General features: G+C 45.4%; 1 protein-coding gene across 1 annotated transcript in view; it reads left to right on the forward strand.

Moving 5' to 3' along the window:
* The first annotated feature begins 776 nt into the window (after positions 1–776).
* The window catches only part of GMPR (guanosine monophosphate reductase), a 42,486-nt gene continuing 28,869 nt past the window's right edge, over positions 777–14,393 (forward strand). The window contains exons 1-4 of the mRNA XM_039548905.1: positions 777–1,232; positions 5,189–5,308; positions 5,893–5,976; positions 7,585–7,758. Of these exons, the coding sequence (XP_039404839.1) occupies positions 1,146–1,232; positions 5,189–5,308; positions 5,893–5,976; positions 7,585–7,758 (465 nt within the window). The 5' untranslated portion in view covers positions 777–1,145. The remainder of the gene's footprint in view (positions 1,233–5,188; positions 5,309–5,892; positions 5,977–7,584; positions 7,759–14,393) is intronic.

Raw genomic sequence — 14,393 nt, forward strand, 5'->3', positions numbered from 1 at the left:
AGAAGTCCAAGTCTTACTACCCACTGACTTCATAATTAAATAGACTTTAAGGCTCAAAGCTCCTGTGGAAGTCATCTCATGTAGTATCTGGCAACCCTGTATTGATCCCTCTGGCAGCAGATGTAGATGGACTCAGCACGTGCAATCCTGCTGCTATGAGTGGTTTGTGACTGTGTGTTGAACCGTGGCTAGCACCATTGAAAATGGAGGAAAGAGTCACAAATCAGCCTCATGTATGCTCGGAAAAAAAAAAAAAAACCCAACCAAACAGAAAAGCTCCCTGTTGCTTCTCTAAGTGCAGTGAAATAGGAAATTACTGAGGCAGCTGCAGGTGGCTGGTGCTCTGACCACTCTATGACCAACCAGCTGCACATTTCTCAACGTCTCTAACGCCAAAACCACACTCTGGCCCTCTGCAGTGCGACTGGGAGCCGAGCTCTGCCCCAGTATTACCAGATGCCGGGCAGGGAGGGGGCCGAGTTTGGGCTCAGAGCAGAGCACCCGGGAAGCGGGATTCCCACGAAAGCCCAGCTACACTAAGTGCTATGTTTTTTCTGTGGCTGGAGGCACAGCATTTTGGGCTGTGCTGCAGCAGCCCTAACAGCGTTGGGGAGCGCCGCCAGCCCCCGCCTGTTCGGTGGAAGGTAGAGGGAGGCCAAGATGTTCGTTCAGCCCTGCAGCAGACACCCAGCACGGCCGGGCTCCCGCACCCGGTACCGGCGGCGCCGGGGCCCGCTCGGTCACATGGAGGCGCCATTTCCTCTGCCCTTGCTTTGCCCTTAAGGCCGCCGCGGTGCCGCCGGTGCCTCGCCCCGCACGGGGCGGTTGCGGGCGGGCGACGCGTCCCCGTCTGCCCCCCACCGCACGCTGCCCGGCGGAGAGGCGGGGGTAGCTGCGGCGGGGGAAGGGGCAGGGGCCGGCCCTGGCCGGCCGCTCGGCTAAAAACAGCCCTCGCCTAATAAAGCGATGGGGCCCGGTGCCCGCGCCCTATAAATACGCTCGGTGCGCGGCTGGCGGGCTTTGGCCGGAGCGGCTCGGCTCGGCTCGGCTCGGCTCTGCGGGCGGGGCGGTGCAGCCAGCACAGCAGGGCCGCCACTGCCGCCGCCAGGACAGCCCCGGCCCCCGCACCCCGACACCCCAGCGAGATGCCCCGGGTAGACGCAGACCTCAAACTGGACTTTAAAGATGTCCTGGTCAGACCTAAAAGGAGCAGCCTCAAAAGCAGATCAGAGGTGGGGACATCCAAACCCAGCATGCTTTCCCCCCCCCGTCCCCCCCAACGCTTAACTTCCTTAACCCGCCTTCCTCCCCTGCTTTATTTTTGTTTCCCGGTCTATAGCAGCAATGCCCTCCCCGATCGGGACGCCCTTTGCGTGGCGGGGGAATGCCGCTGCTGCCAGGAAGGGAGGACGTGGCCGGGGTTGCGGAGCCCGTGGCGTGTCCCCCCGCGGCCCCGGCGGAGCGGGGGGCGGCAGGTGCCGCAAGCCGGTGCCGCGCTGGCCTCCCTCGCTCCTCAAGCTAAAATGTAAGGGGGGCAGTGGGGGATTGCTTGCTCCTAACAGGTGCCTCTGCGGGGCTGAGCGGGGGCTGACCTCCGGTTTCGGAGGGGGCGTCGGCGGCGAAGCGGCAGCGCTGCAGGACAGGGGTGTCCGGTTACCCGCCCCGCAGCTTGGGCCGGCAGAAGCCGGTGATGCCACCTGACAGGCAGCATTGCCCTCAGCCTCGGGGGCTGTGGGCGGTGCTGATACCGAGGAGCTGATGTGCTCTTTAAAAAAATAATTGCAAAACAAACCCCGCGAAGACGCTGGGGAGCGCTTCCCAGTGGGCGGGGTGCCCCGGGCTGGAACCCCATCATGGGGAGTACTAAGGGAAATCCCATCAAACCTGGGGCGATGGGTGCGTTTCACCCTCGCTTGGGTTTAACCCCCTTGTGACCTGCGTGTGTGGAGCACTGGGGTCCCCCTGGGGCTCTGTGTCCCTGCTGGCCCAGGGCCACTGTTAGCCGGAACAGTGCTGTAGTTCTCTCTCATCAGGGATCGGGAAAGACCCCAGGAAATCAATCCCACGAGGATCGATTGCCACCACAAAAAAAGATGGCTGCTTCAGGATCGAAGGTGCCTTCTCGTTTACCCCACATAACCCCCAAGGTTAACAAAGGATTTAGTTTGACTAAAGAAGGAATTATGTTGTATTGGGGGATGAAAAGAGGATTAAGGCTTTCTCCAGGGGACATGGAGTTGTTAGAGAGACTGAGGTAGAAAGGGAAAGGGAAGCAGGGAGGCTGTGTTTACTATGTGCCTATGCCCAGGGATTTTGGGGGTAACAACGAACAACTTTGACATCATGAGGTGTAAGATCAGAGAGGCCCTCTCAGTAGAAAGTTGATTTCTGGCAAGTAATTTTTAATTTACCACGAACAGTGTCCCAGCCAAGTAACTCCTCATCGTATGCCATTGCTGCACATAGAGCCTGTGGGCACTTTTGAGCCATTTGCTTGGGGACCTATGGATCTCTCCTTAAAATTCACTGTGCCGGCCTGGCAAACAGGTGGAGCTGTGCTCCACCGAGTGAGTGGCAGGCACATGGCTCCTTCAAGTGCAGTGTTTTGTATATTTAGCAGCGTGCAGGCTGTGGAAAGAAGGGCTGCTGGGAAGGGAAAACGATAGGAGGAACATGAGCTGATATGGCAGGGTTGTAACGGGTAGCTGTGATGAACTGTTAAAACGTTGCAGATGAGAAAAAGTGCGTGTCGTGAGGGGGTCAGTGAAAACCGATGAAGGTTAAGAAATTGGACACCATCACTGAGGCTGTGGCAACAGGGATAAACAGAGTCTGTGAGAGCCAGATCTGAAATGGACAGCCCCAGTCTGCTTCAAAACAAGAATATAAATAAATAGTTCTGGCAGAGGAACAGAGGCAGCATACTACAGTGCCTGTTACCCAGCAAGCTGCTGCTTTGAAGCTTATATCAGCAAGCATCTGCTTCTCTGGTGTGAATGCCTCGTTTTGCGCAAGGATAGCTTTTTATGCAGTGACTAGAGTTAAGTCAGCTTCCTAGAGAGACAGTTTGGGATGTTTGCAGATCTTCTTGTAGGTTTGCTATGTTGATATTTGTTTCTGATTCCTTGCTCTTTGTTTTCCATGGTTGCTTTCTCTTTTTGGAAAGATATCAGAAAAATGTGATGCTTGAATTCAAATATCAAAATTTGTTAGAGCAAGGATGGGAGTGGGAGCACAATTATCTGTCTGTGAGGTCTTGGTACTCACATAGCCTGTTCTTGCCTTGGCTGGGCTTACTCATGCACTCTGTCCATTACAAGTTCACCAGACAAGTGTCCTGTAGGAAGTCGTTAATTTAAATTTTGTAAATTTAAATAAGTCCACAAGAACAGCACAAATTGCTAAAATAGGTAGAGAGAATGGCAGCCAACATGATCAGCAGTGTTGACTGATTTCCACATGAGGAAAAACCTAAACATACTAGGATAATTTGATACGGAGAAGAGTCAGCTGTGGAGGATATGCTAAAAGTCCATGAAATGAGGAGTGGAATGGAAAAGGTGAAACTGAGCACCGGTTGTTAATTGTCTCTAATAAAACAAGAAGAAGCACTGAATGTAATTACCGGGCAAAGGTTGTAGTTTTTATGCAACATAAAATTTGTCTTACTGCTGTGGGATATTGGAGATGCTAAAGGTGTGAAGGACTAAAAAAATTACAAGGCAAGTTCTTGCCTTGTCTTGTGAGTGTCTATTTTGGAATATTTTGATGTCTTTTCTGAAACACAGCTCTTCTCCTTTCTGAAGTTCCTTTGAACTTGGTGCTGGTATCTGTGTGGAACTGGTTGTGGGATACTCTTGTTTCCCCCCCCTCTCCCCCTCCTCTATGGTTCTAGTTAATACATTGTATTAAGAGGGAGTAAAGTAAATTAAACTTTCATACTTGTTTCATACCTATCTTCTTTGTATTATTTTCTAATGTTAGCTGCAACTAAATTTCCTGTAAGAATGGTTTGTCATCCATGATGGCTGGAGAATTAGACCTCTGATAGTAAATGGGAGAAAGGAGAGTCTCCATTAAGATATATCTTAGATTGTTCACTAAAGTGACCCTTCACTTATGAGCTTATATGAGAACCTGATTCACAGTTTATCACTGAGGCACAAAGTTCTTTCTCTTATACAAACCAGTAATAAATCCCTCACAATATTAATCAGAATCTCGCCTGCAATTTGGCAGTGCTCAAAGTGTGTTTTAAATAAATAGTAAAAAAATCCTATATTTTTTCTGTTGCTTTCTTTTTGGTGATGGATTTCAGTTTAGTTCAGGTCTCCAAATGTTACTGGGTTAAAGTTGCAGTGAGGATTAATGAAAAGTGAAGGAGCCTTCATTGTGGCTAGAGACTAAACTAATATCTTACAGTTGTGCATTTCTTTTTTTTCTCCTTTTGAGCTTTTTTCTCCTAGATAGGAAGATCCTAGGTAGGCCAGTGGGAACTGATCTAATTTGATAATACCTCTTGCAGATGTAAGGAAAAAAAATGCCTGATGTTACCATGATCATTTGAAGGTGCTGAAGAAGAAATAACTTTGAAGGTGAAGGCGGATACAGTTTTAAGACATTAACTTAGAAACTAGCAGCTTCTTGGTTTAGCAAGGCAAGGTATGATTGTTCTTAGTGTATGGCGAGAGTGCCGGTAACCATGACCAAAAGAGCATACTTTATTATATTGTCATTTACCCTAAATAGAGACAAAGTCCTCTAAGCCCTGGAGATGGAGCAAGCTGCAATTCTGACTTCTGTGGAGTTAGGACTTAAGCTTGAGTTTCTCAGGCAGCCATACAAACAGCTGAGATTACTTCTGTATGCAATAACCCAGCATCCTCATTGTCATTTCTTTCCAAGTCCTTCTGCCTTGTTCTTTCTCCTTTTTTAAATTTTATTTTGATTCTTTTTCTTAAGTAAGAGCTCTATTTAATGCAGAAAACATTCTTTTAAATTTTTTTTCTTGTTTGGAAGGCAGAAGTTGTAAAAAAAAATTAATGATGTAATAGTGGAACAAAAGGAACAGGAAATGTGAGGAAAATCAAGAAGCTCTGTCTAAACGTGCTGTATCTGAAATCTGCAGCAAAAACTTGTGTTCGATTACAATCAGTTATTTAAAAGAATGTGTGTCTGTTCATTGCAGGTCGACCTCACGCGCACCTTCACCTTCCGTAACTCCAAGCAGACATACACAGGAATTCCCATTATAGTGGCAAACATGGACACCGTGGGGACGTTTGAAATGGCTGTGGTTATGGCAAAAGTAAGTCTCGACTCTCATTTCTACAACAGTTGGGAAGCTGCTGGGTGACAGTGAGCAGCCTTTGTTAATTTTTATCTAAGTTTGTTGGAGAACAGAGGAACATGAATTTAAAACTCCAGAACAAAAACAGGGCTCCTGATATAAGCAAGTTTCAGTGGAGATGCTTCCATACTGGGAAGCTTCCATCTTGGGTGTAGCTCAGCTTCAGGTGGAGCTTCTAGAGCTTAGTTTTTGAGGTCCCTTTGTGTTCCCTGCCAGAAAAGAAATATTAGCTGACAAGTTTTGAAAGTGTAGCTTATGGGATAAAGCTGCAGCAATTTCTACGTTAATGAGGCTCTGTCACATTCAAAATACTGACAGTAGCTTAATGGAACATATCATAAACCTGGTCCTGAAAGGTTGGCTAAGTATGCCAGCCTTTTGAAGAGCTGTTTACGGTTGCCTGGTCTGTTGTTTGCTGCTACTGTTTCTTCCAAGCAGGATGAGCCTATACTTAAAAGCGGATTTTCTAATGTCTTTTTTTGCAGCTGAGGGAAAAATTACTAATGTGGACATTAATATCAGTTCTCTTGGTTTTTTGCTAGCATGCAATGTTCACTGCAATTCACAAGCATTATTCTCTGGAAGAATGGAAACTGTTTGCTGCCAATCACCCAGAATGCCTTGAGGTACATTTTTCTACTGTAAATTATTATGGTTTATTGCTTTGTTCTGAACTCACATGCACTGGGAGTCTCTTGGGAAAACCGTTGTCAAGTGAGGTTTTGGGGAATGAAGATATTTGCTATTCTTAAATTCATCAAGGGAAGTGGCTTGTCCTGGTTTAAAACAACAGCTATGTGAGTCCATTACAAAAGTGTTTATATTAAAATGCAAAAAAGCAAAGTTTATATATGCCTGGAATGGAAACAGAGAAGTATCCTGAACAAAGAAGGAGGAAATACTTGGGAGTAGGTGTGAGTACTGTGCTTCTGTTGCTGTTGGGAGCTGTGGTAGTGCACAGACATGAATAATTTCAAGTAACCCAACCACAGGCTGGCCCTGCACACCCTTGTGCTGGGCAGAGTCTTTGCCATCAGGTGTGCAGGTGGATCTGGAGTCTGCAGGATGGAGTGGCCCAGGTGCTGGGCCTAGGCAGGAATGAGCATTGGCAGTTGTCAGAGCTTGTGTGTCTTCCACTTACTCTCCTGCAATAGAGCTCACTTTGAGCTATTCCTGGCTGTGCTGCCTCACTTGTTCACAGGGTCCTAGCCTCATTATATTTAGTAAATTTAAACATTGACTTAAGTTCTGACTTTTCCACATTCAGATTCCTTCTTTTCTTCTGGCAGGCCCCTGTACCAGGAGAGGCACTGTAAGTGTTCCTGGCTATCTCCTCTTCTGCTCAAAGTTCAGTGCAGTTTTTGATTTTTCTCTGCATGGAAAAGAATACCACACAGCTGTATTGGATCTTTACCTGTGGCACATTTTAGAATTATATTATAAAGGCTATTGATTACAGAGTTGTCTGAAAGTGAGCCTAGCACTTAGGCCAGTCAGGATTACTTACATGCCACCACAGGGTACAAAGTGGTCCCCAGAGTGTCCTGTGTCTGAACACTTTCAAACTTAACTTTTTTGTGGTACATGACTGGAATAGGACCTCCTAGTGATTAAATACTGGCTTGCACTGTGACCTTGGATTTCTGCAGAGGTTTTGTAGGCCAACAACTGTGGAAACTATTTTTCTTTTGGAAAGAACTTATTGGAAGATGAAGAAGCAATCTGCTTGTTTTCAATGGTAGCTGACCCTGCTTGAGAAAGGGGATTGGACTACAAAATCGCCAGAGGACCCTTCCAAACAAAATTATTCTGTGATTCTGTAGATCACGGGAGTGCTTGGTGAACTTAAAGACCTAAATTTTACTCTCTGACAGTGCCCCAGATTTTCCACTCTAACTTGCTGGAAATATACCAAGTTAGGCCTTCATCTATGTTTGTGTTGAGTATGGCTGAACCTTGATTGATCTCAGGTGATTATATTTGCCTGTGACAATCCACTTGTGAATGAATGCTAAAATGCTAATTTCCCTCTCTTTTATATCATTTAAACAAGACAGAAATAGCACACTGATTTTCCCAGGAAGGTATTTATTTCATATTACATAGTGTGATTTTTCACTAGTTACCAGCACAAGTCCTGCCAAGATTATGCAGGAAAAGACATACAAATTGTGTGTGTGTTTATGTCAGTTTTTGCAACCTACTACTCTGTTTTGTTCTCTCTATTTTTTTAGCATGTAGCAGCAAGCTCAGGTAGTGGACAAGATGATTTGAACAAGTTAACAAGGATTCTAGAGGCCATTCCAGCTATCAAATTCATCTGCCTGGATGTGGCAAACGGCTATTCAGAGTATTTTGTGGAGTTTGTGAAGTCTGTCCGTGCCCTGTTCCCACATCACACCATTATGGTAAGTGCATAGAAAGGGTGGAGGGTGTGTGTGTGAGAATTCTGTCCAGGAACAGGATCCCGAGATTGATTGGTAGGCATCAGAAGCTAGAAAAAGAAAGGAAGCAAGGAAGGATGTTTAGTAACAATTTGGCATTGTCCATCTTCCATTGCTGATGATTTCTGTGGGAATGTTTAGTGTGTGCTCTGACACAGCTTTTTGATTGAAGTTGGCATGGAGGACTGGGTGGATCCAGTTCTTTTCCTACTCATGTCCTCCTTCCCACTCTAGATGAGACCTCTAATCGTTACGTGTATGGGTTTATTTTGGTGATTCCAAGCAGAGGTTTGCTGTGGGAATGTGCCAACATTTCTGGCCAGTTGAGGTCAATGACTGTTAGATCTCTCAAAGACAGCTCAATGCACTGGTCCTTGCCCATGATAAGAATGACAGGGGTATTGAGGACAGCATTATCAGGGAGCAAAATGGTCAATGCTGGTGCTTTCTGTGATGTTACTATCCCATCTCAAGAGTGTTAATTCCATGCTTCCTTCAGCCCTTGTGCACTAAGGGTAGGATGTTTGCATGGACATGGAACTCCTGCAGCAGAGCGCTACTGCTGCTTTCCTGGGGCTCCTGAAGAAATGTCTGAATTGTTTCCATGAGAATAGCAGAAATCCTCAAACAAGAAGCAGATCTGTAATGAGGCTACCAGCCTTTCTTCAAGCCAGTGCAGCAAAAAAATCATGTGTTTAGTACCTACTTTTCCATGCCAGAGATAAAGCTTCATGCATGTAAAGTAAATGTGAAGTGAAAATGTTCCTGAATGCACATTCTGCCTTGGTTCAATAGAGAATAGCATGTTCAAGCAGCTGAGGGGAGGATGCATTCCTTTCTCCCATGTTGGAGGAAGGCAGTGTTCTTGCTTCTGAATGATGGAAAATTGAAGTGGGCTGGAATGTTTGTTGGATTCTGGGTTATCATAGGCTGATGAATAGGCATTCTTCAACAGCTACCAGGAGACATGGGAACCATCTTGGTATGGTCATACTTCCCATGGCTTTGGAGAGAGGTTTTCGAACTATGAAATTATAAATGTGGACCTTTTGAGCTTTTTGCTTCATGTTCACTGCAGTGAGAGAAGAAGCTGTTTCCTTGCTTTGGATCTGAAATATTGACCCTAGTGACATGATTACTCCAGTGTCTTTGTCTTTGAAGAGTTGTGGCAGGGAGCTTAAATCACATAGTTAAAGCCAAAGATCATCTCTATCAGGAGTGAAAAGAAAATTGTGTGTCATGCCCTCCTCCACCTCCCCACAGATTGCTGACTTTTCTGAGTGAGGAGGGAACTCAACCAAGATGAATTGCCCAGGAGGCAGAGAAGGTCAATGTCAAAGTCAGATATCAAGCCCAGATTTTAGTCCAGGGTTCTTAGGCCAGTCTCATCTGCCTTCCATGACTGTTCAGCTGTCTTCCTGGTATCACTGCTTTTGTGCCAAAGGTTATTGTTACTTCAGGCCTCATTGTCCTGACAGCACCACCTGCTTGAACACATTTACAGCCCTGATCTGTTCAGTTACCTTCTCTGGTTGTAGCTCCTTTCTCTGAGTGTGGCTTAATATGGCTTGTGTTTTTCATCTCTGCACAGTGATAATTTCCATTCCTAAAAACATGCTAACAAACTTGGGGTGTTCAAAAACCTTCAGTTTTCCAAAGCCCCCAGAGTCTGTTCAGTCCTGAAGGTGTCTGATTCAACTAGAGACACCCACCTCTACCCCGCTTCCAAGTGAGTGCACACTCTGTGCCAACATGGCCTTTTGAAGCTGTTCCTGGCTGAAATGCAGGAGCTGGTCGAGGCTCCTTTTAATGGTTATCTGGAAGACATGTCCTGCTGCTACCTGTTCTGACTGCTTTGATGTGTTTGTGCTATGCCTGCAATATGTTCTCTGGTGTTGTGGCTTTCAAACAAAAGGGCTAGCAGTTAAATAGGAGGTATAAAAATAAAGAAGCTTTCTCATGGCTGAAAGTGATCTCCAGGACCTTGCAGGCTGTCTTGTTTGCTTTCCTCAGCATGACTATTCATTCCACAGTCAGCTGCAGTGCAATACATAACAGTAACCCAACTGTGGATCTCGGGGAATGTGTGTTCCCAGGGGCCGTGTAATGGGTTCAGCTCTGAGGTTGAAAGGGGATGTGCAAAGCAACTGTGGTTAGTGTAGTACTCTCTGTGGCCAATACTCCCATGCAGATGGAGGATGTCTCTTGTGTAACAGCCTTTCAAATGCATGTTTTTGTCTTTTTAAATACTTGCTTCTATAATCACATTACCTTATTTTCTTCTGCCTGGTTCTGACACAAGGTTTTTTCACTCCTGCATTTTGTATTCATTTACAAAGAAGATCAGTTTCTCCATGGAACACCAAGGGTAGGGAAGACAAACAGGCACAAAGGTACAACATGACTTGTCTTAAATCACTCATCAGGTTGGGAATGGGGGAAGAAGGAGTATTTAAGTCTTCTGAGTGTCTCACAAGTGCCTCCCGGGACCAGGAAGATCCTGAGGAGGATCACCCTTTGGGCTCTTTTGCTGTTGCACAGCGTTATGTGCATCCATTGGGCTTGCTTGCTAAAGAAAACCTTTAGTCAATGTTCATGATGGAGGATCAGAGCCTTTATATTACAGGTTGCATAGTCCTTATTTATGAGTTTAATTGTAGACATTAGGGTTATCCCATCACCCTGAAAGTCTGTTTGCAAGCTAAGTTATCTTTGCTAGCAAGATTTGCCAAGTTTTTATCCTGAATTTTTTTCATAGAATTCGTCTGTTCATGATACAGGAGCAACGCTGAGGGGGGGAGCAGGGAGTGTGGCAGGAAGAAAACTGAGGCAGGAACGCACTTGGAGATACTGTAGCAGCCACAAATGTGGGCCAGAGAAGGAGACAAGCAGAACTGCAAAGCAGAGGCAGAGGGAAACAGCAGGAGCCAGAAACTGTTGCTCTTCCTTGGAGTCAGTAGCAGAACTTTTCTGGGCCTTAGCTGGAGGCAGGAGTCAGAGAAAGCCATGCAGAATGCTCCCAGTTCATCCCTGGAACACACACCAGAGTAAATGCAATCATGGCGTGTCCACCGGGGCTGAGGTCTCAGAACAGGAGCCAGGCAGGATCCCAGGATAGTAGACGGTGATGCTGCCGAGCCCATCTCAGGTCAGGCAAAGTACTGAGTGCAAACACCCACTGGGTATGGCTCAGCCTTGCAAAGGGCATCTCCCTCCATCTCATGGTTAAGCACCCCTTGCTTTGGTGGGTGGGAAGTGTCCTTTGGCCGTCTTCCTGATAACGTGGAGGCACAGACTGTGCTTTCCTCTAGGATACAAGAAGAAAGTTTGAGAACTGTTGTCATAGACACTTCTCCCCAGCTCGATCCATTGCCATTTGCCAGCAGCTTTCAATCAGTGCAGCAGTGTTCCTGTCTTAGGCAGTATGAGTTGATATTTATAGCAGGCTTTCATGAGGCACAGTATCAAATGCCTGACTGAAATTCAGAGGCACTGCCCTACTGTGCTCACTAATTTTGTATCTCTGTCAGAGAAGCCATAGTCTTTATAATCCTGTTAGGTAAAATCCTGATCTCATTAAAGTCAGTAGGGAAGCTCCCTTTGACTTCTCTGAGGCCAAGATTTTCCTCAGGACTGACCCACAGTTCAGTCATCCTGGATAGTGCTGGTATGACCCAGGGTGATGCTCAGTTGAAGCCTCGTGCTGAGTGATGGTACATCACAATACTTGCACTAATTGCTGTGTTCCCTGACTACTTGTGTAAACACACTATAACATGTATTCTCTGTAGTGACTTCACTGTGCAGGTTCCAATTGCGTTCCATTCTTTCAAGTTAATTTTAAGAGGGTTTCATTTCTGTAGTCTTAGTCTTTCTATATTGACCTTTTCAGATTTTTTTTTTGAGTTGAAGTATTCTGGCTTTACCATACCAGTGGGGACTTCAAAAACCCTTTTGCTTCTATTCAGCTGTCCTACTGGTATCAACGGTAAGACAAAGCATTGGTTTCAGTAAGGCAGAGTTCAGCTGGATGTGAGAAAACAGATTTCCCTTCTGCTGTGACAGTGGGGTCTCTTCACATACAGATAGCTGTGCCTCTCTCATAGTGGTTTTTTTGTGCTCTCTGAGGTCTGCAAAAGGTACCTAAAAGAAGCAGGCCTCTCATTGGCAGGTTGAAGTCTGCTATGTAGAGCTCTGCGTCTTCCTTGAAAATTTGTTAAGGATCTGCAGATTCAGAAAGACAGAAATCACTGATGTGTGTACATGCATTCCAGGAAAAAATGTATGCTGGGGACATAAGTGCTTTTCCCTGCTAGGATGAGCATTTTGAATCAACATATGCAGTTCCAACATTTTCTAGCAGTAACTTAACAGTAAACGTCTGGTTAGCATTTCTGAAGAGACAGTTTGACAACCCTCTATGCTCTGCTAATAAGGAGACACTGCTGTTTAAGTTAAATACATATTTGATCCCAAATCTCACGGAACCACTGATTTTAATGAATCTTTTGCATGTATTCCAGTATTTCACCAAGTTGTAGTGTGGTGTGTGTCATACAGCACAGGTGGTCATCTGCCTTCCAGAGGTAAACTGCTTCCTTCATGTCCTAAGTGGCACACTCTCCATCACCCCATCTTGGAATGTACAGCACTTAGTATAACAAACTACCGCTGAGCAGAAAGGAAGCAGCACTTAGCTGAAACACTGCACCTATTATATATTCTTTATTTCCTGACTGTTCTATTTTATTTTTAATCAATATCATGCTCTTTTGAGCGAAGTTAAGTGGTCCTGTATCATAGACCACAAATTGGTGCTTTGTATTATCATTGTTTTTATAAGTGCTTCAGGTGGTGGCTTGTCAGCTGTTTCAAGCTAATAAAAGGAGGAAGCAAAATTCAATAAAAATAAATAAATGGTGAAATAGGAGTCAGAAATCAGTAAGTGGAGAACAGACCTTGCCCAGTATTCCCTGGGTGCCCTTCTGTTGACTTCAGCAGTAGTTATGTTTGCATAAAAGCTAAGAAAATACTAAGTAAGGATTTTAGAATTTGCCTCCTGCTCTGCCCATGTCAGTATGGCTACAAACACTTGCTAAGTCCTGCAATATCATTATGTAAGAGATTTTCTGAACATCTCTAGATATAAATTTAGATCTCCACAAATTAATAGCCCATCTTGGTACTAGTGCAAAACAGGTGATTTGGAAAACTGGGGGTTTATCTTGTGCAGTTTTTCTAGTTAGGAACATTCTGTACACATGAGACAAGCCACAGAGCTGAAATAAAAACAAAATTGGCTTGTAAATGTCCCAGAGTACTGAAGGAGCTAGCAAGACCCCTCTCATCTCTTATCAAAGGTCTTGGGAGTGTGGGGAGATTCCTGCTGACAGAAGGTGAGACAGTGTTACTCCAGTTTACAAGAAGGGTATGAGGGAAGACCTGGGAAACTAAACACTGAGAGGCATAGGGCATTGGCCACCTCTCTAGGAAGCCTGTTCTAGGGTTTGTCCAACCTCTCGCTTAAGAATTGATTCCTCACGTCAGGTCTGAACCTCCCTGAGGGACACAGCTTTGAGTCATTCATATGCATCCTGTCACTGGATCCCAGAGAGAACTCGGCACCTCCCTCTCCACTTCCCCTCTTCAGGAAGCTGTAGTGAGCAATGAGGTCACCCCTTGGCCACCTTCTCTCCAAGCTAGACAACCCCAGTGCCTTGGCCGCTCCCCCCAATACCTGCCTTTCAGGCCCATCACCAACTTTGCTACCTTCTTCTGGCACATTCAAAGACCTTCACATTCTTCTTCAATTGTGGAGTGCAATTTATAGGATTGCATTCCTGTACAATATTCCCCCAGAGTATGGGAATGCGATTAGTACAGCCTATAGTGAGTCGGTTCAGCATGTGCTATATCAGCATTCATTTGCCTTGTGCAACCCTTTGCAGAGAGGAAAGCGTGGTCTGAAAATGCACTGGCTAACAGTTTGTTTTCAAATGTAACTCAAAGGATAGGTTTTAGCTCATAAATCTCCTTTGAATAGGATTCAAATGTCATTTGAAATCTTTGTTCTTTGAAGACTGTCTTTTCTCCAAAAGTCATCTGGACAGTGGACACTCCTGGCAAGGGAATTAATCTCTAGCTTCACACTGACGGCTGATCCATCAGATCCACATTTAGACACACGCAAGGGCCTGTCTTGTCACGCTGAGCTTGTATCAAAATGTTTCTTTAACTGAGTAGACATAGACTGGCAGCTCTCTGCAGTTACTGCACCAGTTTTGCAAGCCAATTATCAAGTGCGTGCTAGAAGGTTGTTTTGTAGTTTCTTTTATTAAAAGTATCAGTAATTTCATCACACTGGTATTCACAGCATCCATGGACCAGAAAAATCTGTATCTCATGGTATGTTACTACAGGCCCCATACTCCATGCCAGCTGAGGCTGTGTCAGAAGAGAGCCCCTACCTCAATAAACCACGTGTGAAAAACCATACTCTAGTATCAGGTAACCCAATGTCAGGGGAAGTGCTACAAGTTTCTGCTACAGTTTGGAGTAGGTAAATGTTCCTGGAGGCATGAGTAGATCACAAGGTGACT

Source organism: Corvus cornix, chromosome 2, assembly GCF_000738735.6.
Source record: "Corvus cornix cornix isolate S_Up_H32 chromosome 2, ASM73873v5, whole genome shotgun sequence".
Taxonomy (NCBI): Eukaryota; Metazoa; Chordata; class Aves; order Passeriformes; family Corvidae; genus Corvus; species Corvus cornix.